Below are 22,963 nucleotides of genomic sequence, written 5' to 3'. Positions count from 1 at the left end.
GTATTCATGTGTTTCAGTAGCGACATCTCAATAGGCTACATGAATGACCAGAAGACAACCGTTTTATGCTCTTAATTCAGCATGTTACCAAGTTGGCAATGGTTCCAATAGGGTTTCAAAACCTAAGGCAACTATTAAAGTACTAGAGTCTAGCTATTTTAAAATTATCACAACATCTCCTAACCAATCCTAAATGCCACTTTTCAAAGGCAGGAGACACAGTCAATGAGCAGAGATACTCCTGAAATCAATGCACTCCAACACACACAATTCTGTTTCCATGGCAATATTCACTAGTCAGTGCTCAAGGTTTGATTTCAGTCCTCAAGAAAATAAAAAGGTAAATCTCTTGCAGGCAAAGTTGTCTTTACAAAGAAGTATAACAGTCAGTTGTTCTGCAAATTATTTTACCTCTGAGACCTAGGTTTAAATTTAGCCCTGATTGGTCAAATGGCAGTTGGCCTTTTGGTTCTTAAATGAACTCAGACTGGGCAGTTTCTATCCAATTTCTATTGTACTCAAATTGACAGTACAACACTGCCCAAAATTCACCACTAATTGGCACTAAAGTGCCAGCCTTAATCAGACAGATAACAATGATAGTGGTATGAAGGATTAAAGTGTCACATTAGTGCAGTAATATTCAATTTAAGGTGCAGTTTTGGAGAAGAGTACAAGTGAGTTTCCCCCTGCATTTAGTTCATACTATATCTGACTTGGGAATACTTAATGTTGACACTTGGTTGAGGGGAATTCATTGCTTAGTGTTGACATTACTGAGCAATATGAGCACAAAATTCATTCTAAAATTAAAATCTAAGTTAAATTAGCAAAGTTGAGAAGTATTGTTTATGATAAAATACAATTTAGGGACAGAGAGTTAAATATACAGTTGTGAATGATGACTTTAACGGATGTGACAGTTTAATACCTGAAAGCTCTTGAGCACAGAGGGAGAAGCCTCAAAAAAGCACAATTGATTCAATGGTAATATAATAAATATTATAAAATGATGTAATGACCACCTTTCAAATATAACATGGCATATGATTTATTAGTGGGAAGAACATCTTCAGTGAGTTTGAGATTATATTTCAAAATACCATATTTAAATCAAATGATGCATGAGCTGAGAATACAACTGTTCTTCAGGCTAACTGGCCATAATAATAATTTCTTAGTGCTTCTGTAAATTAAGAACAGATGATGTGTCAGCCATCTGCTTTCTCCCTATTAGCCACAAAATGAGATGGATGTTTGCAATGACAGCATGCCTAGATCGGTTGTTATTAAATGGCAGTTTATTGTAAATTTATGGTGCTTAACTATTGTAATATTTATCAGGCTCAAAATTGTGGTAAAATTCTGCTTTGGAACTCAACCATTGCCTTATTGCCCCTCTTCTGATTCATATGAATATTATTCTGCAGTAGTCATACAAAAAGTATCAGCTTTCAGTGTCATTTCTGCTCTCCTTTTCAGTGTTCTTCATTTTCTTCATTATTTACATAATTGTACATACCTTTACTTTTACAGTTTTTAGCATATTTTCTGATTGATTTACAATCTTATTGCTCACTTTGAAGCATCCCTAAACCTACATATAACCAAGAGTGAAGTTTATGAAGTGAGATCCTAAAGCTGTTTCCTTTGATTTTCTTAAATTAAACAAGTGAATATTTTGATTTGTTTTTGTTGAACATGTACCTTAAGTTTTGCAGCGATTTACTATAACCCACGTGGGCAGTTTCAGGTGTAGTTAATCAGGTTGCATCATAAGGTCAGAGTGGGGATGTTCGCTGATGATTGCACAGTGTTCAGTTCCATTCACAACTCCTCAGATAATGAAGCAGTCCATGCCCGCATGCAGCAAGACCTGCACAACATTCAGGCTTGGGCTGATAAGTGACAAGTAACATTCACGCCACACAAGTGCCAGGCAATGACTACCTTCAACAAGAGAGAGTCTAACCATCTCCCCTTGTCATTCAATAGTATTACCATTGAAAATCCCCCACCATCAACATCCTGGGGGTCACCATTGACCAGAAACTTAACTGGACCAGCCACATAAATACTGTGGCTACAAGAGCGGGTCAGAGGCTAAGTATTCTGTGGCGAGTGTCTCGCCTCCTGACTCCCCAGAGCCTTTCCACCATCTACCAGGCACAAGTCAGGAGTGTGATGGAATACTCCCCAATTGCCTAGAGGAGTGCAGCTCCAATAACACTCAAGAAACTCAACGCCATCCAGGACAAATCAGCCCGCTTGATTGGCACCCCATCCACCACCTTCAACATTCATTCCCTCTACCACCAGTGCACCATGGCTGCAGTGTGTACCATCTACAAGATGCATTGTAGCAACTCACCAAGGCTTCTTTGACAGCACCTCCCAAACACGTGACCTCTTCCACCTAGAAGGACAAGGGCAGCAGGCGCATGGGAACGCCGCCACCTCCAAGTTCCCCTCCAAGTCACACTCCATCCTGACTTGGAAATATATTGCCATTCCTTTATCGTCGCTGGGTCAAAATCCTGGAAACTCCCTCCCTAACAGCACTGTGGGAGTAGCTTCACCACACGAACTGTAGCAGTTCAAGGAGGTGGCTCACCACCACCTTCTCAAGGGCAATTAGGGATGGGCAATAAATGCTGGCCTTGCCAGCAATGCCCACATCCCATGAACGAATAAAAAAGCACTGCTAGCCAAGGCATGTCCTTTGTTTCTGCAATGCAAAAACTGCAGGTGCCGGTATATCTTTTATATAAACATTATAATCAGGATCATTGACTTGGATGTCTTTTAAATTGCGTTTTAAGTGAGACTTTAAACCACATTCCACTTTCTTGATTTCAATAGTTAAATCCAGACAGTAGGTAGCGTGTATGTGATTGTGAGCTGTGTGTTTATCAAGGTGAAGGAAGATTGTGGTGTAGATGAGACATTTTCCATTCTTGGCATGTAGTTTCAGCTTCAATAGCTTTGTGATCAGCTATGTAAAGGGTATGTCAAGGCTATTATGGAATAATATTATAATTTTCTCTCTATAATCCCTTAATGAATGTTGTGGCTTTATACTAAGTTATAGGGCCCAGGAAAGTCGGAGTTTCAATGTTTAGTTTACGCTGAGTTGTCCAATTTCAGTCCAGTGCATTGATTAGGACCTAAAATTAGTCTCAATGCCCATGGGCTACAGTTGAGAAAACTAATCAGAATTCGTACTTATGATTGTTGTTCAGTGACCCCTGAACCCTGTGGAAACCTACATCCGTGGACATTGGGTGAGGACAAAATAGGATTCGGCTGCAATATATTCGCATAACATGCTAACCCTCACTGCCCAGGACACAGGTGAAGAACCAGTTGGAGAATCACTTCAAATGACACAGTTTATGCGCTATCAGCTAGGAAGAACAATTTAGTCATGGTTAGCCTCCGAAAACAGATAACATTTTGTAACACTCAGCTTGAGGAAACAACAGTGACAAAAAAACATGTATCAGATAGTAGGAATTCACGGAAACCCAACGTAACCACTTTATCTGGAGTACAAAAACACTCAAAATTGTTGCGTTCAAAAACTCCCAGTGTTTATAAATATAATAATCAGACCCAACTTTGCGATAACTCACCCGTGACTTTGCCACAGTTATCCGCTTTATTTCTGTACATATTTATCTCTTGTCATAGCTGGGGATTATATATTCACCCCTCATAAATGTATAGTCAGAAATAGAGTACTATTGGCTAACATATATAAAACTCATTCTACTTATACCATGCAATAAACATAATGCTAAAACACATATGTTTAATATCCGAAGTATTTAGCTATGAAGACTTTCGACAGTTAATAACCACAGATATGATCTAAAGTAAATACTGTTCCGAGCTCTGTTCACTGCTTTCTGGTGTAGCTCAGTTCCAGTTTCAGAGGACCATGTCATGCCGCTATCGTGGCGCTGTCCCTTTCCTGCATCAGCTGTCTTTATCAGAAAGAATTGCAGTACTGTACTGACAAACTGTGGGCAGTTCTGTGCTGTGAACGCCAGTTGAAATGGACACTAGGTTGATTCTGCCCAAGGTCAAAATTATGATTGACAGCAAATATACAATAGTCTACACTGTCTGGTCAGATTATTTACAATTAAGGGTTTTGGCAGAACTCGATCAACATCGATAATTACAACTGGGAAGGTGGTTTTATCTTTTGAAATACAAAACTGGTAAGTGCCAAGCTAGCCACCTACAGGAAAGGAAGCAACCACAAATCAGATAGTGAAATTATTTATAGAAAACTGCTTACAATTGTGATTAGTTTTGTAAGTCCAATGAATTATTATATAGTTCCCAGCTCTCGGGAATTAAAATGATCTCGATAATAATTGTACTTACTTCAGGAGTGTCCTTGCAAATGCGAAGGGGTTTGCGTAGAATTGTGTCCATGGTGGATATTCGCTGCCTCCACAAGTTCTGTTATCACTTAACTACATTGTGCAATGTTTCCAAATAGTATCGCTTTGGTCTTAGTTATTCCTAGTTATTCACTGTTGTTCTTCTTGCTATGTAAGGCCAGTCTAATTGATCTAGTTGATTTTGAGAGGAAAGGGGCGGGGTGAAGGCGGTGACTTGTTTCAGGAAGTTCATTATAATAGAGAGAAAAGTGAACTGGGGAACATTCGCTGCACGGGTCTCAGTGGACAGCTGGGGACTGGCGTAGCCTGCGGAAAGTTTAGATCCCGCTTATAAGCAACGAGAGAGAAAAAAAAACATTCTGCAGTCAGAATTGTGCTCCTGACATAATGGGTGGATCTGTTTCCAGCTTGGATGAGAACAAATGCAATTATATCAGAGGTGAGGACGACTTAATTGCAAAGGTGCAACTTTCTCAGTTGTGTCGTGACGGGGAAATGACTGCGGTGTCAAGTAACTGAATCTGATGAACTGTACGGTAGATGTTAACTTTTGGTAATATAGCAGGACAGGAATGGATGGGAATTGAGACGCCAGCGTCTTGTGATGCGTTGGTGAAAGAGAGAGCAGCGAAAGAAAGTAGCTCTTTAAGAAAAGAAAACTGGCCGAGAGTCAGTGGCCGGCTGGCGCTTCTTGCAGGACGAGTCTCTCTCAGTTCTCGGGAGATGTTTCTTGCATTCATTCTCCGTTATGATCAGTTTCCTTTTTAAGATACAGATACACGTATCAACAACTTTACACCGGGCAGAAGTGTGAAAGGCTAATTTGGAAAAGTTTAGTGCACATTGATTGCAACGTGTGTGGGGAGGGCGAGATGGAACTCTCAGCCCCAGCGGAAGGCATGACTCACTCGGAGTTCCACTACCCACACGATGATGTCTGCAAAAAGAAACTGACAAAGGCACATCTTTTCCAGTCCAACTCCTATTTGTTTCATACATAAAAGGAAGGCTTTGCTTTAGTCATATATACAGAAGGATTAATTATTAACTTGACGCAGTATTTTGCCTTTGTTTTAATTATTAACGTGTTATGAGAGTCCTGAACGTTAAACTTTTCAAATGCGTTTGGCAACCAGTTGGAGCCACTTATTTCTAATAATTTGTATAAATGGGAGCCGGGCTGTAATCTGAACTATTGGCCGTTGCTTGTGCTCTGTGTTTGAAATTGCGGGTGTTGCTGTGGGCACAGCTTCGACCACTTTCGCAGTTAGGGATTAGGCAAGGGCAGCAGTGTTTCAGGCTTCCGGTTATTGGAGACTGTAGCCCTTTACAGACTGTCCTCCCGGTACACTTGTACTGGGTGGACTGTCAAGATAAAGGAGCACCGTCGGGAATATCCAGTTGTAGTCCCAGGAGACAGTACTTGAACAGTGTGTTGGTAGAGGGACTTACAAACTATCAGTTGTGTCAGTGAAGTTGCGTGTCAGCAGCGTTTGGTTGGATCTCAATGGTATAGTGCAGGAGCAATGTATCCAAGCACAAAGCTTTTTGTCGATATTTTCTTGTTTGTTAAATGTCTGCCTTCTTAATAAGGCTGTCAATACAGCAATTTCCCGAACCAGTTCTGGGTTATAAGACTATGTTGTTGACTGGAAAGAATGGTAATTGGTGTTATTCCAGGTCTGACATCTATAATTCACGATCTTGGTAAATGTAACGTTGAAACACCAGGAACAAACACTCTTGGGCGGAGGAGACGTGGCGTTTGTTCCGCCAACACATTCATGCTGATTCCTGCACTAAATCCACAATAGTCCCTCTGCATTCAGGATACACTCCGAGGAGCGTGCTTCCAAAACATCTGCTAACAAAAGGAAGAAATAAGCTATGCTAATAAATTTGGAACACATCAGTGGGAAATGCCTTTATGGTTACGGCATCGAAAATGTGAAAAGCCCAAATCTCTGTGGGCGGATTGCACCGCCTTGACTCGTGGACCAATGTGGACTCGGCACATTGCTATAGTACCGCACTGTTACCTTTACTGGAATGGCATAATGCGTGGAGAGCTCAACACCAAACAAAACAACCCAAGGTGGCGTTCTTTTATTATCTTCTGCAGTTGTAATACCAGCTATTACATCTAATCAATCATGAGGACTTCCCTTTGGTCCTTAGCGCTCAATGATATACTGTCCTTCTTGCTGCAGCTTCCTACAGTCTTCCCTTGGGTCCATCTCCAGCATTAGCCATTTACTGCCGTTTGCCAATTTTATGTTGCTGTTAACAGTTTTCTGATTAGGAAAGACCTTTAACATGTGAAATAAATGGAAACGTTACCTGCGCTTTTAGCACCACAAGAGAACCTAAAAAATAGAAGCTATTGTACCTGGCTGGATAGTCATTAAAATACTGATGAGAATTTCAACGGATACGTCAGCTGTCTTGGTAAAATGCATTTGCATTTATTTCCGCTTTCACTTTTCAATGTAAGAGATATAGGTTTCTGTCGAAGGATATACTTGATGGGCTGAATGGGCCTTTCCCCGGTTTTACGCATTTTTATGTTCTTTCTGTGATGCCCCAAAATAATTTTGGTAAAATGGCGAAGGGGAAATCTGTTCTCGCGTGTCTCGATGGTGTGGCACTGAGCCTTATCGACCGGGAAGGTTTCATGTTCCTGGTCTTTGTGCTGAGTTAGCTGGTCTCAGCAGAGCAGCAGTGTGGCACCACAGTTGTCCATTGTGTCCATTTGCGCCTGCGGTAAATATGAAAGTGGATAGCGGCAAAGCCTCTATATATTCCAAAGAGGACTTCGGGTTTTAAGAAGTTAAGCCCCCGAATTTCCTCACTAGCTTCAACGCTTCCACCATTATTGTGCCAAAGCTATTGAAGAAATTAGTATTTTTATACCGCTTATGCACCGTTGTTGCGCTAAACGCAAATTTCCTGATTTTTATCTCAATGCAAATCTTATGCCTGACACTGTTGCTCAGGGCTTATTTGCATAGCTGCACTGCTCTAATACGCTTAAGTTTCCTGGGTTTACGTTGCACTTGCAAGCGGTGCACATTTACACTCCAAAACAAAAGCTCTACAACTTCCTCTGGCACTTCAGAGAAGGGCAAGTGAGCTTAAGAACGCACCAACTGATTACAGGCTTCTGAGGAACATTTTTTTTAGCCCTCTTCACATTTTTTAATAACTGACACCTGAACTTAATTTTTCTGTAGCACTTTCCTCTCTTCCCAGAAACAAATTTTGGGACACCGCACCTCCCCCACAACTTCCACCCCCAAACCCACATTTAGGTCAACTGCAGACAGGGGATGGTTTTCCCTATGGGAACACCTCCTCTATACCATCATAATGGAGGAGGAGTAGTCCAGGTCAGGAGACTCCGGCAGCTGGGCAGAGGACAGCAGCCCACCAGCTATGAACCCTCCCCAATGTGGGTACAGGCCGCACCCGTCCTACAAAGATCTCTCCAAGTAATCGTACATCCAATGGCTGCACCTCTATAAGGATGCCATTGGGCATCTTGCCAACTTCATCATAAAGATTTGCAGACTGCCTCCACTGTCCGTGGCAATTAAAGTGATCACAGCCTTCAACTTTTTTGGCTCTGGATCCTTCCAGGCCGATACAGGGCATGTGTTTAACATTAACCAGGGAGCTGTCAGGGCATCCATCCAGCAGGTGACAGATGCTGTCTTTCATAGAACAGCCAAATTCATTGACTTCACATCACCCGAGGCAGACAGCCAGGGACTTCTACAGGAGAGTTTGATTCTCCAGGGTGCCTGCTGAAGCCCCTCACTAATCCCAGAGGCTACGATTTTAAGCTGCTCTTTTGAACAGAAAAGAAGGACACCTGTCGGAAACTGGCAGGAACCTTCCTTAAATATGCAGATCTGGCTCCAATGACATCATGGGGCACAACTATTTTAACCATGGGCCTGTGTGGTGATGTGGAAGTGGTAGTGGCCAACCTAACGGGAAGAGGAGTCATGTCTGAAGAGGTCTAAAAAGGTAAGTCTTTTAAATAAAAAAAAATCTTTCCTTCTAGGGCCAGGAGGAGCTCCTCCAGCCTCTACAAAGAAGGTTTAGGCCTCCCCTGACCTGGGCTCCCAATCTTACTTCCCCAAATCCACTTACCCAAGTCCTGGGGACTATTCCTTTGGTCCCTGATGGTGGATTCCTGATACTCAACATTGTGCTCCTGCCCACCGGCCAGCTTCCCACTGGTTTTGGCCAGGAAACTGATCAGGGACATACAGATGAGTCCCAGGAATTAAAATCTCCCAGGGCACACACTGCTGATGTCAGGTAGGTTTGCCTCTGCCCCTGCTTGCCCGGTTCCTGCACTGAGTTAAAATTGAGGCTTTAGAATCCATAATTCAAGATAAAATTATCGAGCATTTAGAAATACAAAAGCAAAATGCTGCGGATGCTGGAAATCCAAAATAAAAACAGAAAATGCTGGAAACATTCAGCAAGTCAGGCAGCATCTGGGGAGAGAAAAACAGAGTTAACGTTTCAGGTCTATTACCTTTCATCAGAACTTCAGAGCATTTAGAAATGCATGGGTTAATCGCAGACAAGTCTCAATGGATATGTTAAAAGCAAATCATGCTTGACAAATTTAATAGAGTTTTGAAAGAGGTGTCTAATTGGATATAATGGGAATGCTGTTCCCAGATGTAGTGTATGTGGAGTTTCAGAAAGCATTTGATAAGGTGTCACACATGAGGCTTGTTAGAAAAATTCATGGATTTGGCATAAGAAGCAATGGATAGAAAGTTGGTTGAAACAAAGAGTTAAGGAAATTGGGCATGCTAGGACTGAAGAAGGGTTGGAAGTGGTTCATCCCAGAGGTCAGTGCTGGGTACCCTTTATGTTGTCAGTAAGTATAAATGATTTGGACTTCAGCATATGAAGTATAACCTTGAAATTTGCAAATATGCAGCTATTATACTGTTCCAATGACACACCACAAACAACAACGAGATGAATGACTGACTAGTTGATCTGTTTTTATGGTGGTGATGGTTGAGGGAGGGATATTGTCCATGACACTATGAGAAGTCCCTGCTTTTCTTTGAATAGTTCCAAAGGATCTGAACAGGGAATAGGATCTCAGTTTTAATGTCTCATCAAAAGGATGGCACATCTGACAATGCCGAATTTCCCCAGTGTTGTATAATATTTTACTCCATATACACACATTTAGCAAAAATAATTCTATGTGGCAAAAAATCATACTTGTATTTGGAGAACAACATTTGAGATAGAGGAATTCTTTGGTGGGGAGCTCTTCCAACAGTTTCTATAGCAGTTTGTAGCTGGGGTTGGATTTGTGACCAGACAGGGAGTAGGAAATTCAGACAACAATTCAGATGGGTGAGTTAATATGAGCCAAATTGTCTTCCTTATCCATACTTATCTTGTGATCATGCTGACTATAGCATCTCTGCTCATCTGCTGCTTTACGCAGTAGCTCAAGAACAGATGGAAACTGGGATGTGATTCAGAGCAAAGCTCAGCTACATGCCTGACCTGACAAGAGGGGAAGGCCCACTGTACTTTGTTCTATCCTGCCTGCTTACCTGTGTAATTAAATCTGTCCTGGTGATGAGATACTTTTTCTAAGTTTTAAAACAATAATAACTTGCATTAGAAATAGCTGATAGGGTTGATTTACAGAGTGGGTGCACTGTTGCTAGGATTTGGTCTTTTACATGTATAGGTTAAAGCAGTGCCATGAGGGTGGACCACAAAGGAGAAACAGTGGAAGAGGATGGAGCGCTTGAAAAAGAAAAATATTGTTGGGCTATGGGGAAAGAGCAGGGGATTGGGACTAATTGGATAGCTCTTTCAAAGAGCTGGCACAGACACAATGACTAACCTGCTTCGGTGCTGTAAGCTTCTGTGAACAAACGCTGCAGAGTGGTCAAGAATGATGAGGAGGGGATCGTGTAATGAGGTGATTGGATAAAAATGTCCTATTTTTTTCTCATTTCTTTAGACCAAGAATACTGAGGTCAATTATAGTATCCCTGCTGCCACCTTGACCAACAATGGCTAACAGCACAGATCAGGCATCAAAATTGGGACTCTCCTCACCTGTGTGGCCCAGTTTCACACTGGGCAGTGGTTTTACCAACTGAACAGTCAGGGGAGTTCACTAGAACAATTATTGTGTTTTATTTATATATACATACAGGATTGTCTATGTTCTATTACAGAAAAAATAAGCATATCTAATGATCTGGTTATCTGTTTAATGTGATATCAAGTTATCTACAAACTCCTGATGTAAACAAATCCTTAAGTTAAATTTGATCATGACTGATATATATTCAAATATTCCACAATTTACACTTCATGTACAGCCAGCCAACAAATTAGGAAAGTCAAAATTGTGCACTGTACTTTAATGATTTAAAAAAAATTAAATTGTGTCATGCCCTAACCTAAGCACGTAATTTAAGTACATAATGTAATACAGAAGCCAGGCAATGTAAGCAGTAAGGCAGATGTGGTTAGTTGCAAAATAGCTTGTTTCTATTCTCCAAAAAGTAAGGCCTTAAAGTGTAATAGAGTATCATTGAGTTAGACTGAAACCTACTAAATCTTCAAAATAGATACAGATTTCAGGGAGGAACAACAGAGCTGTTACTTTTAGTGCAAGTGTCAGTGTGTTCTCTTCTGTTTCACCTTCATATATGGAGAAAAAACATTTGTAACCAAAGATAACAGGCACAATTCCCAGCATTGTGCAGTGCTGTAGTCACAGTCATCATGGTGAATCGTAAAAGGGAATTACACTATGTGTGTCAGTCTGAGATTTAAGGATCCTAAAATTAAAAACAGCCTTTCTGGTAAGTATTCTATAATGAAGATTTTCCAATAGTTCATGTTACCACAGTGGTGGTGTAAACTCTGCAGAGGAGGCCAGAAGTCTTCCCAAAATATAACGCCTGCCAAAAACAGATCGGAGCTTTATTACAATGAAATGTAAATGTATGGAAATGAAGGTACATGTAATTTAAAAAAATCTTTCACACCCATATAAATGAGAGTCCAGGGTTGCTAGGTTCTGTCATGAGAGCACTGAAGATTTAAAGGTACACTTTCATTGTTTTTGATTTGCAGTTTTTGAGCCTGAATTATAAATATATTGTATGAGTTTTTTTGTACCACTTTGTTAGGGTTAATTTTGTGTCATTGCTAAGTGACTAAGACTACTCTGAAGCCTTGGCTCATGCGGTTTCTCACACAGCCGGAAACACCAGCTACATACATTGTATGCCTGTGTACTTGGACCAGAAAATCCATGTTTAACTCAACAGTTTCAATGTCAGTCTATGAGTCCACCATATGTGCCATGTTCTTATAATACTATAAGTAAAATTATCTCAATAAGAGCACCGTGCAGGTCAGCAAAAAAATTCCTTCAGATGAACTTTAAACACTTTTACAAATATTTGTTTTTCTCCAACCTGACAAAATATTCTATAATGTCTCAGTAACAATGCTTGTGTCACATTGGTGTAGCATGGTCTTTGGTTCTGCAGTGGTAGAAAACTTGCAGACTGGGCAGTTAAATGGTAAATTAACTTTAGCATAGATAAATGTGAGGTGATGCACTTTGGTAGGAAAGACAGAAACATCTCCTACACCTTAGAAAATAAACTGAATGGGGTAGAAGAGAAAAGGGATCTAGGGATACAGGTGAACAAATCATTAAAAGCAGCATCACAGGTCAGCAAAGTAATTAAAAATGATAAAGCACTGGGATTTATTTCTAGGGGTATAGAATTCAAAAGAAGTGAAGTTATGTTGAACCAGTATAGGATCCTGGTCTCCATACTGTAAAAAGGACATAGCAGCACTGGAGAAAGTGCAAAAAAAGATTTACAAGGATGGTACCAGAATTGAAAGACTACAGCTATCGGGAAAGATTGAACAGGTTGGGGCTTTTTTCTTTACAATAGAGAAGACTTAGAGGATACCTGATAGAGGTCTTTAAAATTCTGAATGGGTTGGACAGGGTAGATGTGGAGAGAATGTTTCCACTTGTGGGAGAATCCAAAACTGCAGCCATAAATACAAGATGGGTAAGGCCGAGAGCTGAGCACTAGAAAGGGGTGAGGCCAAGAGCGGAGTGCTAGAAAGGGGCGAGGCCAAGAGTGGAGTGCTAGAAAAGGGTGAGGCCAAGAGCGGAGTGCTAGAAAGGGGTGAGGCCAAGAGGGGAGTGCTAGAAAGGGGCGAGGCCAAGAGCGGAGTGCTAGAAAAGGGTGAGGCCAAGAGCGGAGTGCTAGAAAGGGGTGAGGCCAAGAGGGGAGTGCTAGAAAGGGGTGAGGCCAAGAGGGGAGTGCTAGAAAGGGGCGAGGCAAAGAGGGGAGCACTAGAAAAGGGCAAGGCTGAGAACAGAGCGAGAGAAAAGGGCAAGGCTGAGAACAGAGCGAGAGAAAAGGGCAAGGCCGAGAGCGGAGCGAGAGAAAAGGGCAAGGCTGGGAACAGAGCGAGAGAAAAGTGCGAGGCCGAGAGCAGAGTGGGAGAAAAGGGCGAGGCCGAGAGCAGAGTGAGAGAAAAGGGCGAAGCCGAGAGCAGAGCGAGAAAAAAGGGCAAGGCCGAGAGCGGAGCAAGTGAAAAGGGCAAGGCTGGGAACAGAGCGAGAGAAAAGTGCGAGGCCAAGAGCGGAGCAAGTGAAAAGGGCAAGGCCGAGAGCGGAGCGAGAGAAAAGTGCGAGGCCGAGAGCAGAGCGGGAGAAAAGGGCGAGGCCGAGAGCAGAGTGAGAGAAAAGGGCGAGGCCGAGAGCGGAGCAAGTGAAAAGGGCAAGGCTGAGAACAGAGCGAGAGAAAAGGGCGAGGCCGAGAGCGGAGCGAGAGAAAAGGGCGAGGCCGAGAGCAGAGCGGGAGAAAAGGGCGAGGCCGAGAGCAGAGCGAGAGAAAAGGGCGAGGCCGAGAGCGGAGCGAGAGAAAAGGGCAAGGCCGAGAGTGGAGCGAGTGAAAAGGGCAAGGCTGGGAACAGAGCGAGAGAAAAGTGCGAGGCCGAGAGCAGAGCGGGAGAAAAGGGCGAGGCCGAGAGCAGAGTGAGAGAAAAGGGCGAGGCCGAGAGCAGAGCGAGAGAAAAGGGCGAGGCCGAGAGCGGAGCGAGAGAAAAGGGCGAGGCCGAGAGCGGAGCGAGTGAAAAGGGCAAGGCTGGGAACAGAGCGAGAGAAAAGTGCGAGGCCGAGAGCAGAGCGGGAGAAAAGGGCGAGGCTGAGAGCAGAGTGAGAGAAAAGGGCGAGGCCGAGAGCGGAGCAAGTGAAAAGGGCAAGGCTGAGAACAGAGCGAGAGAAAAGGGTGAGGCCGAGAGCGGAGCGAGAGAAAAGGGCGAGGCCGAGAGCAGAGCGAGAGAAAAGTGCGAGGCCGAGAGCAGAGCGGGAGAAAAGGGCGAGGCCGAGAGCAGAGCGAGAGAAAAGGGCGAGGCCGAGAGCAGAGCGGGAGAAAAGGGCGAGGCCGAGAGCAGAGCGAGAGAAAAGGGCGAGGCCGAGAGCGGAGCGGGAGAAAAATCGCAAAGTGATGTCACAGCACAACGAGGGGCGGCAGGGGTAAGTTACAGGTAAATACTTAATTTAATCTACCTAAACTAGATCAACTAATTACTTTAAAAAAAATATATAAGCTAAGTTGATTAAATACATAAACTTTAATTAAATAAATAAATAAAACAAGGTTGGATAGGGATGGCAGTGCAGGTGGTGTGCTGCAACTGCAGCATGTGGGAGTTTGTGGAGAGCATCGCGATCCCGGACAACCACATCTGCATCTCGAGGGACTTCAGCTCAGCGTTGTTAAGCTGGAGTCTGAGGTGCGGACATTGCAGGGCATCAGGGAGGAGGAAAGTTACCTGAACACTTTGATCCAGGATGCAGTCACACTTCTTAGGTTAGGCAGTGGTCCAGGTCTGGTTAGTGGTCAGGGACAGGAGGGTGTGACTGCGAGTCAGGCAGGTAAGGGGACCCCAGGTACAGTGCTGGAGGAGCTTAGGTCCTTACCCATATCCAACAGGTATGAGATTCTTGCTGACTGTCTGGATGAGGGCAAAGTCTGCAAACTGACCACGGCACCAGGGTACAGGAGGCCTTTCAATTGGGGGGAGTGAAAAGGAACATGGTAGTGGTAGGGGACAGTATAGTCAGGGGGATAGATATTTATAGTAATCTGGGATGTTATGATTAAGGTTATCCACCAGGTGGTGCTGTAGCCAATGCTGCTGCTAAGGTCAGAGGTTTGCTTCCTGTTAAGGTCAGAGGTTGGCTTCCTGCCAAGGTCAGCAAAGGTGCAATGCCTGGATGCAAGCCTGCCTGGTTGTTTTGCAGTCGTTTAATAAAGTACTCTTATTAATCCTAATACCTCGCCTCTTCGAGTCCTTGTCTCACTACATGGATTTATCACATTTGGCGACAAAGATAACTAAAGGACCCTGAACAAAGAAGAAAAGTCTGCCAAGACGTTTAAACAACAAAATTACGAGCTACGGTTAGCTACCAGCTGGAAGAGAGCATGGCTGCCACGGGAGGAACGGTTTCCGCTTTTGATAGTCAAGCACAAACCTGGGAGGAATACTGTGAAGTGTTGGGTTATTTTTTCAAAGCAAATGAAATAAATGATACCGGAAAAAGGAAAGCCATTCTGCTTAGTTCAGTGGGAAGCCAAACCTACAGTTTGATGAAGAATCTGCTCAGTCCTGAAAAGCCTGGAGACAAATCATTTGTTGAATTAGTGGCCTTGCTAAAAGAACATTTCAACCCTAAGCCTAGTGAGATTGTACAGCGGTTCAAGTTTAATTCAAGGAACAGGAAAGAGGAAGAGAGCGTAATGGACTATGTAGCGGTGTTACATAAATTAGCACAAGATTGCAATTATGGGAACAACCTGAAGGAAATGCTGAGAGATAGGCTAGTTTGCGGAATAATGGACGACCGAATGCAGCGCAGATTATTATCCGAGACTGGGCTTATTATGAAAAAGCATTGGAACTTGCTCAAGCCATAGAGACAGCAAACCGAGATGTAAAAGAAATACAGGGTTCAGACAGGGCTAATGCTACGCAAGTTGCAGGTCAGGTTGTTGTGCACAAGTTGAACATGCGTCAGAAACCACAACGTGAGCATGTGAAGGCATGTTATAGATGCAAGGGCGATCACCTGGAGAGTGAATGCCGGTTTCTGGAGGAAAAGTGCTACAAGTGTGGGAAACAAGGACACATAAAACGAGCTTGCAGGGCGAAATCACCTGTGGAGGAATCCAAACCAAAAGGGGGAGGACAGCAAAACCAAGGGAGAGAAGTGAAAAAACATGGAGCACACCACATCAGCGGGGAAGCGGAGGAAGAAGAGGATATGTTCATAATGTATAGCATGTTAGAGAACATTCCAAAAGTGGCTCCTATCACATTGCAATTGACAGTAAATGACTCTAAGGTGAACTTTGAAGTGGATACAGGGTGCGGCGTGACCATAATGAACAAGGCAGAGTGCTCAAAATTGTGGAACCGTGCAAAAGTTCCAGAGTTAAAGCCTTGCTCCCTGTATCTTAAAACATATACAGGTGAACGAGTAGCGACATTAGGTACAGCTAATGTAACTGTGCAACACAGGGACACAGTGGAACAGCTACCTGTAGTTATAGTGTCGGGTACCGGACCAAACCTGTTAGGTCGGGGCTGGATAAAAGAACTTAAATTAGACTGGGGAGCAGTACATCAAATAGATGCGGGCAAACAGTTGACTTTGCAAGAAGTATTGAGTGAACATGAGAATGTGTTCAAGGAGGAACTTAGCACATTTAATGGCCCCCCCAGCTAAGATTTATGTAGACAAGGAGGCACCGCCAAGGTTTTTTAAACAACGACCTGTGCCTTATGCCATGAAGCCAAAGGTAGAGGCTGAGCTTGACCATCTATTGAGAGAGAACATACTGGAGCCAGTGAAATGTTCGGAATGGGCAGCTCCCATAGTACCTGTTTTAAAACCGGACAATTCGGTAAGACTCTGTGGAGACTATAAATTGACAGTCAATCGGGTGTCCAAACTAGAGCAGTATCCGATTCCCAAAACAGAGGATCTCTTTGCAAACCTGGCTGGAGGAAAGAAATTCACAAAGTTGGATATGAGCCATGCCTACTTGTAGATTACACTGGATGATGAATCAAAGAAGTATGTCACCATAAATACAGACAAGGGCTTGTTTACATATAACCACTTACCGTTTGGTGTCTCATCTAGTCCAGCTATCTTCCAGAGGACAATCGAAGGTGTACTGCAAGGGATTCCACATGTTTCCATCTATCTGGATGACATTCTGGTGATGGGAAGAACCAACCAGGAGCATCTGAGCACTCTGAGAGAGGTACTACAGAGATTGGAGAGGGCAGGGTTCCGGCTCAAGAGGAGTAAGTGCACTTTCCTGGGGAATGAGGCAGTGTTCCTGGGACACAGAGTGGACGCCACCGGGCTCCATCCACTCAAGGAGAAGGTACAAGCACTGCAGGATGCCCCTGCTCCTACAAATGTGGCTGAGTTAAAAGCTTACCTGGGACTGCTGAACTATTATAACAGGTTTTTACCAAACTTGTCAACTGTGTTAGCACCTCTTCACAAACTACTGCGCAAGGAGACACAGTGGCAGTGGGGAGAGGAGCAGGGGGTTTCATTTGAACAGTCCAAGAAACTGATGCTGTCGTCAGATGTGCTGGTTCACTACAATGCAGAGAAAGACATCATTCTCTCTTGTGATGCTTCACCTTACGGGGTGGGGGCAGTTCTTTCACACTGCATGGAAGATGGAACTGAAAGACCAATAGGGTTTATGTCCCGAACTCTAACACCAGCGGAAAAAAACTATTCCCAGTTAGACAAAGAGGGGTTAGCAGTAATGTTTGGGTTACAGAGGTTTCACAAGTACATATATGGCAGGAAGTTCACCATATGCACCGATCATAAACCTCTTCTCTCTCTTTTCAATGAAATGAAAGCAGTTCCACAGATGGTGCCACCCCAGATCCAGAGGTGGGCAGAGACATTGAGGGCATATGAGTATGTCATCGTCTACAAGGTGGGCAAGTACCATGGGAACACCTTCCACTGCCAGGCACACTTATCCGTGCAGCTCCAGAGGACAGAGTTTTGATGTTGGAGGACACTGACACGGCACTTGTGACTGCAGAGCAAGTAAGAACATGGAACAGGTAACGATACAGTACTGTCTAGAGTTCGAGAATATGTGGTGAGGGGATGGCCACAGCATCCGGAAGGGGCTGACTTCACACCCTATAGTGTCAGGAAAACAGAGCTGAGTGTGCAGGATGGTTGCGTGTTGTGGGGAGCACGAGTGATTATTCCACAGCCAGCATGACAGTCTATCCTAGAGCAACTACATCAGTGTCATCCTGGGGTCTCACGTATGAAAGCCTTGGCTAGGAGTTACTTGTGGTGGCCAAAGCTAGATGAGGAGATAGAAAATCTAGTCAAGACATGCAGCACTTGTCAGGAACACTGGAAGGCACCAGCAGCGGCTCCTCTCCACCCCTGGGAGTGCTAGATAAACCATGGAGAAGATTGCACTTAGATTATGCAGGTCCATTCATGGGGAAGATGTTCCTCATAATCATTGATGCACATTCCAAATGGATGGATGTTTATCCTGTAAATTCTGCTTCCGCCACTACTACTATAGACTGCCTGCGTCGGAGCTTCAGTAATCAAGGGCTACCAGAGATCGCGGTGAGTGACAATGCCACTTGTTTTGTGAGTACAGAGACAAAAGAGTTCTTGAGAAAAAATGGCATAGTGCAGGTGACCTCGGCTCCATATCATCCGTCCTCGAATGGACTTGCGGAGAGAGCCGTACAAACATTTAAGGAGATGATGAAAAAAAGTGCAGAAGGGAGTTTAGCAACCAAAGTGTCACGGGTTCTGTTCAGCTACAGAATAACACCTCAATCCACCACAGGACTCTCTCCTGCTGAGATGTTATTAGGTCATAGACTACGCTCCACTCTTGACCTTGTCCACCCAGACCTAAAAAGGAAAATGGAAAACAGACAAAACAAACAAAAAGAGAACCATGACAAAAGAACAAAGAGCTGAAGTTTTGGAGAAGGAGATGCAGTCTTTACCAGGAATTTCAGTTATGGACCAAAGTGGATTCCTGGCTTCGACTCAATGACAGGTCCAGTATCATACAAGGTCATGTTGGGAGATGGTAGGGTAGTACGCAGACATGTAAATCAGATACTTCCCAGACAAGGGGAAATTGAAATGAAGGTTCCAGATGCAATGACAGAAGACAGGGTTGCCCCCAGTTATCCAAGTGCATCTGTGGTGCCACCACCAGGGAGAGAGACAATTCCACAGGAACCTATTCGTCAAGAGGAAACCATCGTTGCAGAGTCAGATACTCTGAGCACTGCTCAGGAGCAGCTGGTGGCTTCACCACAAACAATCAGGGACCTTACTGTTAGACATTCACAAAGGACTCGCAAGCCACCAGAGAGATTGATACTGAACTGTTAGATTCGTCAAGTATGGAACATGATGAATGGAGACTCCTTATGTGACCCTCAGGAATGGTTGTTTGTTAAGACATTCATACTGAAATCTTAAGGGGGGAGGGATATAGTAATCTGGGATGTTATGATTAAGGCTATCCACCAGGTGGTGCTGTAGCCAATGCTGCTGCTAAGGTCAGAGGTTTGCTTCCTGTTAAGGTCAGAGGTTGGCTTTCTGCCAAGGTCAGCAAAGGTGCAATGCCTGGATGCAAGCCTGCCTGGTTGTTTCGCAGTCGTTTAATAAAGTACTCTTATTAATCCTAATACCTCGCCTCTTCCGAGTCCTTGTCTCACTACATGGATTTATCACAATATTATTCTCTGTAGCCGCGACCGGGAGTTCCGAAGGTTGTGTTGTCTGCCCAGTGCCAGGGCTAAGGACACTCCTCAACACTGGGGATGAATGGAGTAGGAGGGGAAGGATCCAGTTGTCATGGTCCACATAGGAACCAACAACATAGGTAGAACTAGGAATGAGGTTTTGCTGAGAGACTTTGAGAAGCTAGAATCTAAATTAAAATGCAAAACCTCACAGGTAATAATCTCTGGATTGTTACCTGAGCCATGTACAAATTGGCAAAGGGACAAACAGATTAGAAGGTTAACTACATTGCTGAAAGAGTAGTGTGGGAGGCAGGGGTTTCAATTAATGGGGCACTGGCACCAGTTCTGGGGAAAGAGGAAGCTGTTCCGTTGGGACGGACTCCAGTTAAACTGGGCTAGGACCAGTGTCCTGGCAAATCGAAGAACTAGGGCGGTAGATTGGGCTTTAAACTAATGGGGGCTTGAGAAGATTCAGCAAAAGGTAAATTCAAAAGCAGTAAGAGAAAAGTCAAGGTTATAGAGCAGAGTAGCGATTTGGGTAAAAATAAGCAGAGTGGGTCAAGAAGGGACAGAGAGCTTAACAAAGATAATAGGGCATCAGTGACTAAGGTGACATTAGGTAAAAATAGAAAAAAGTTCAAGCTAAAGGCACTATATCTGAATGCGCGAAGCATTTGCAACAAAATAGATGAATTAATAGTACAGATAGAAATAAATGGGTTTGATGTAATAGCCATTACGGAGACATGATTGCAGAGTGACCAAGGTTGCAAACTAACTATTCCAGGATACTTGACCTTTAGAAGAGATAGGCAAAATAGAAAAGGAGGGTGGGGGAGCCTTGATAATAAAGGATGGGATAAAGACAGTAAAGAGAAAGAATCTTAGCTCGGAAAATTAAGATGTAGAATCAGTTTGGGTGGAGCGAAGAAACAACAAGGGGCAGAAAACACTGGTGGGAGTAATTTATAGGTCCCCTAACAGTAGTTGTAGTGTCAGCAGAGTATAAATCAGGAAATTAGAGGTGCATGTAACAAGGGTAATACAGTAATCACGGGGACTTTAATCTTCATATAGACTGGGCAAACCAAATTTGCAGTAATAGTTTGGTGGACGAGTTCATGCAATGCATTCTGATAGTTTTCTAGATCAGTATGTCTTGGAATCAACTAGGAAACAGGTTATTTTAGATCTAGTATTGTGCAATGAGACAGGGTTAATTAATAACCTTGAAGTAAAGGAGCCTCTGGGGAAGAGTGATCATAATATGATAGAATTTTATATTGAGTTTGAGCGTGTTTATATTGAGTTTGAGAGTGATTTAGTTAAGTACAAAACTAGGGTCTTAAATCTCAACAAAGCAAACTACAGAGGTATGAGGGGAGAGTTGGCTAAGGTAGATTGGGAACGAATATACATTCCCGTAAGGAATAAAAACCCCACAGGAAAATTGGTCCAACCGTGGCTAGCAAGAGAAGTTAGAGATAGCATTAGATTAAAGGATGAGGCTTATAATGTTGCCAAAAAAGTAGTAACCCTACGGATTGGGAGGATTTTAGAATTCAGAAAAGGATGACCAAGAAATTGATAAAGAGAGAGAAAATAGAATATGAGAGTAAACTAGCAAGAGACATAAAACAGATTATAAAAGCTTCTATAGGTATGTAAAAAGGAAGAGATTAGCAAAAGAAAATGTGGGTTCCTTATAGGCAGAGACACTATCACTGGCAGTCAGATACTAGTGAGCACAGCACTGTGTGTTTTTATAAGCAACCATATGTGAAGCTTTGCATAACAAGTGTTAGCTATGGCTCAGTGGGTAGCATTCTCACTTCTGAGTCAGAAGGTTGTGGGTTCAAGTCCCACTCCAGGGACTTGAGCACAAAAATCTAGGCTGACACTCCAGTGCAGTACTGAGGGGGTGCTGACTTTCAGATGAGATCCATGGCATTATTTTGAAGAAGAGCAGGGGAGTTATCCCCAGTGTCCTGGCCAATATTTATCCCTCAATCAACATCACAAAAGCAGATTATCTGGTCATTATCACATTGCTGTTTGTGCGAGCGAGTTGTGCACAAATTGACCGCTGTGTTTCCTACTTTACAACAGTGACTACACTTCAAAAAGTACTTCATTGGCTGTAAAGTGCTTTGGGATATCCTGAGGTCATGAAAGGTCCTTTATAACTGTAAGTCTTTCTTTAACAATAAGGGCATTCCCCCAAATCTCATTTCATATTCCCGGCCAAAAGATGGTTTCCAGAAGCAGGCACACATCTCCTATGAGGTGAAACCTATATGCTCTTGTGTGTGATATGAATAGGATGTGCCACAGAATTAAAAGTCATCCTTTTACCATAGTTTAAATATCATAAACCATGTGGGCTGCCCACCATCCTCTCCTGTCCACTCTGAAAAGCAATAATTATCACAATGTCAGACTGTAACATTCAAGTTAAGCTAAAAGTCACATTTATTTACAAGTGATATAATAATTACATAAAAGTAGACAGCACAATATTCGACTTTCGTAGTAAACTATTTCAAAATAATAGAAACGCTAGAATATCAGTTGTTCCTTTCAATAATTTTTAAACTCAATCACTGATGAATTGTTGTCTGGCAAAGACTCCAACCAGCCCCTTTTGGCCATCTCTGCTGGACTAAGCAGTGTGAACGAGGGAATGAAGAAAACTTCCCAGCTCTCATTCAATTTTTTGGAGTTCCAAAAGCCAGGTTACTCTGAAGATGAAACAGATTAATCGCAATAGTCAGGCAAATAAGATATTTAACGCAAGGAATGAATAGTATTCTTCAGGCCACTTGGTGGTTTCATTTGCCATTGACACCTGACTGTCAGACAAACCATCTTTAATATCTGAGTGACCGTGACCAGAACTTACACTTAAAAATACCCATTATCCTTCAACGGATCAGTGATTAAATTACATCGCTTTGAAGAAGGTACCTGCATTCCTGGACAATTTATAATCTGCCTGCTCTCAAACAGATGGCCTGGTTCTCATAGAAACTGTGAACAATTTCTGAACAGTATCAAATATTTGGCTACCCCAGATATCAACACAAAATAACGTTTAAGGTCTTTTATATTGATCTTTTAATTCTGACTCTAGGAATCCATCGACCATGAGCTGGCTCCCAGCATATATGCTGTTAAATTTAATTTCTTGGGAGCTGGATCCCAGATACCAGGCTCCTCTCTCTTCCTCAGGCGACCGAAGGCTGCACTGGCACACTGAAGACGGTGTTGGGCTTCGTCATTGACGTCTGCCCTTGTTGACAGTAGGCTCCCGAGGTATGGAAAGTGGTCCATGTTGTCCAAGGCCTCGTCATGGATTTTGATAATCGGGGAGCAGTACTGTGTGGCGGGGGCAGGTTGGTAGAGGACCTTTGTCTTACGAATGTTTAGTGCAAGGCCCATGCTCTCGTACACTTCGGTGAAGTGTTGATGATGGTTTGGAGTTCGACCTCAGAGTGTACGCAGACGCAAGCGTCATCTGCATACTGTAATTCGACGACAGAGGTTGGGACGACCTTGGATCTGGACTGGAGGCGCCGTTTTTTCTATTTAAAAAAAAAAGACCAATATAAAAGCAG

General features: G+C 43.3%; 2 protein-coding genes across 2 annotated transcripts in view; one reads left to right on the top strand and one right to left on the bottom strand.

The window, feature by feature from the left end:
* Positions 1 to 4,573, bottom strand: part of rnf2 (ring finger protein 2) — a 68,121-nt gene extending 63,548 nt beyond the window's left edge. The window contains exon 1 of the mRNA XM_085982573.1: positions 4,399 to 4,573. The gene's annotated coding sequence lies outside the window, so the exon portion shown is untranslated. The remainder of the gene's footprint in view (positions 1 to 4,398) is intronic.
* Positions 4,574 to 4,672: 99 nt separating this feature from the next.
* LOC147121973 (protein Niban 1-like) overlaps positions 4,673 to 22,963 on the top strand; it is a 190,864-nt gene continuing 172,573 nt past the window's right edge. Inside the window, 1 exon segment of the mRNA XM_085982571.1 lies at positions 4,673 to 4,857. Coding sequence (XP_085838697.1) covers positions 4,806 to 4,857 — 52 coding nt within the window. The 5' untranslated portion in view covers positions 4,673 to 4,805.

Source organism: Somniosus microcephalus, chromosome 3 (genome assembly GCF_052327205.1).
Source record: "Somniosus microcephalus isolate GS21.2 chromosome 3, FLI_Smic_1.0, whole genome shotgun sequence".
NCBI lineage: Eukaryota > Metazoa > Chordata > Chondrichthyes > Squaliformes > Somniosidae > Somniosus > Somniosus microcephalus.
Note: the sequence above shows the minus strand (reverse complement) of the source record. Positions and strands in the feature narration are given on the sequence as shown.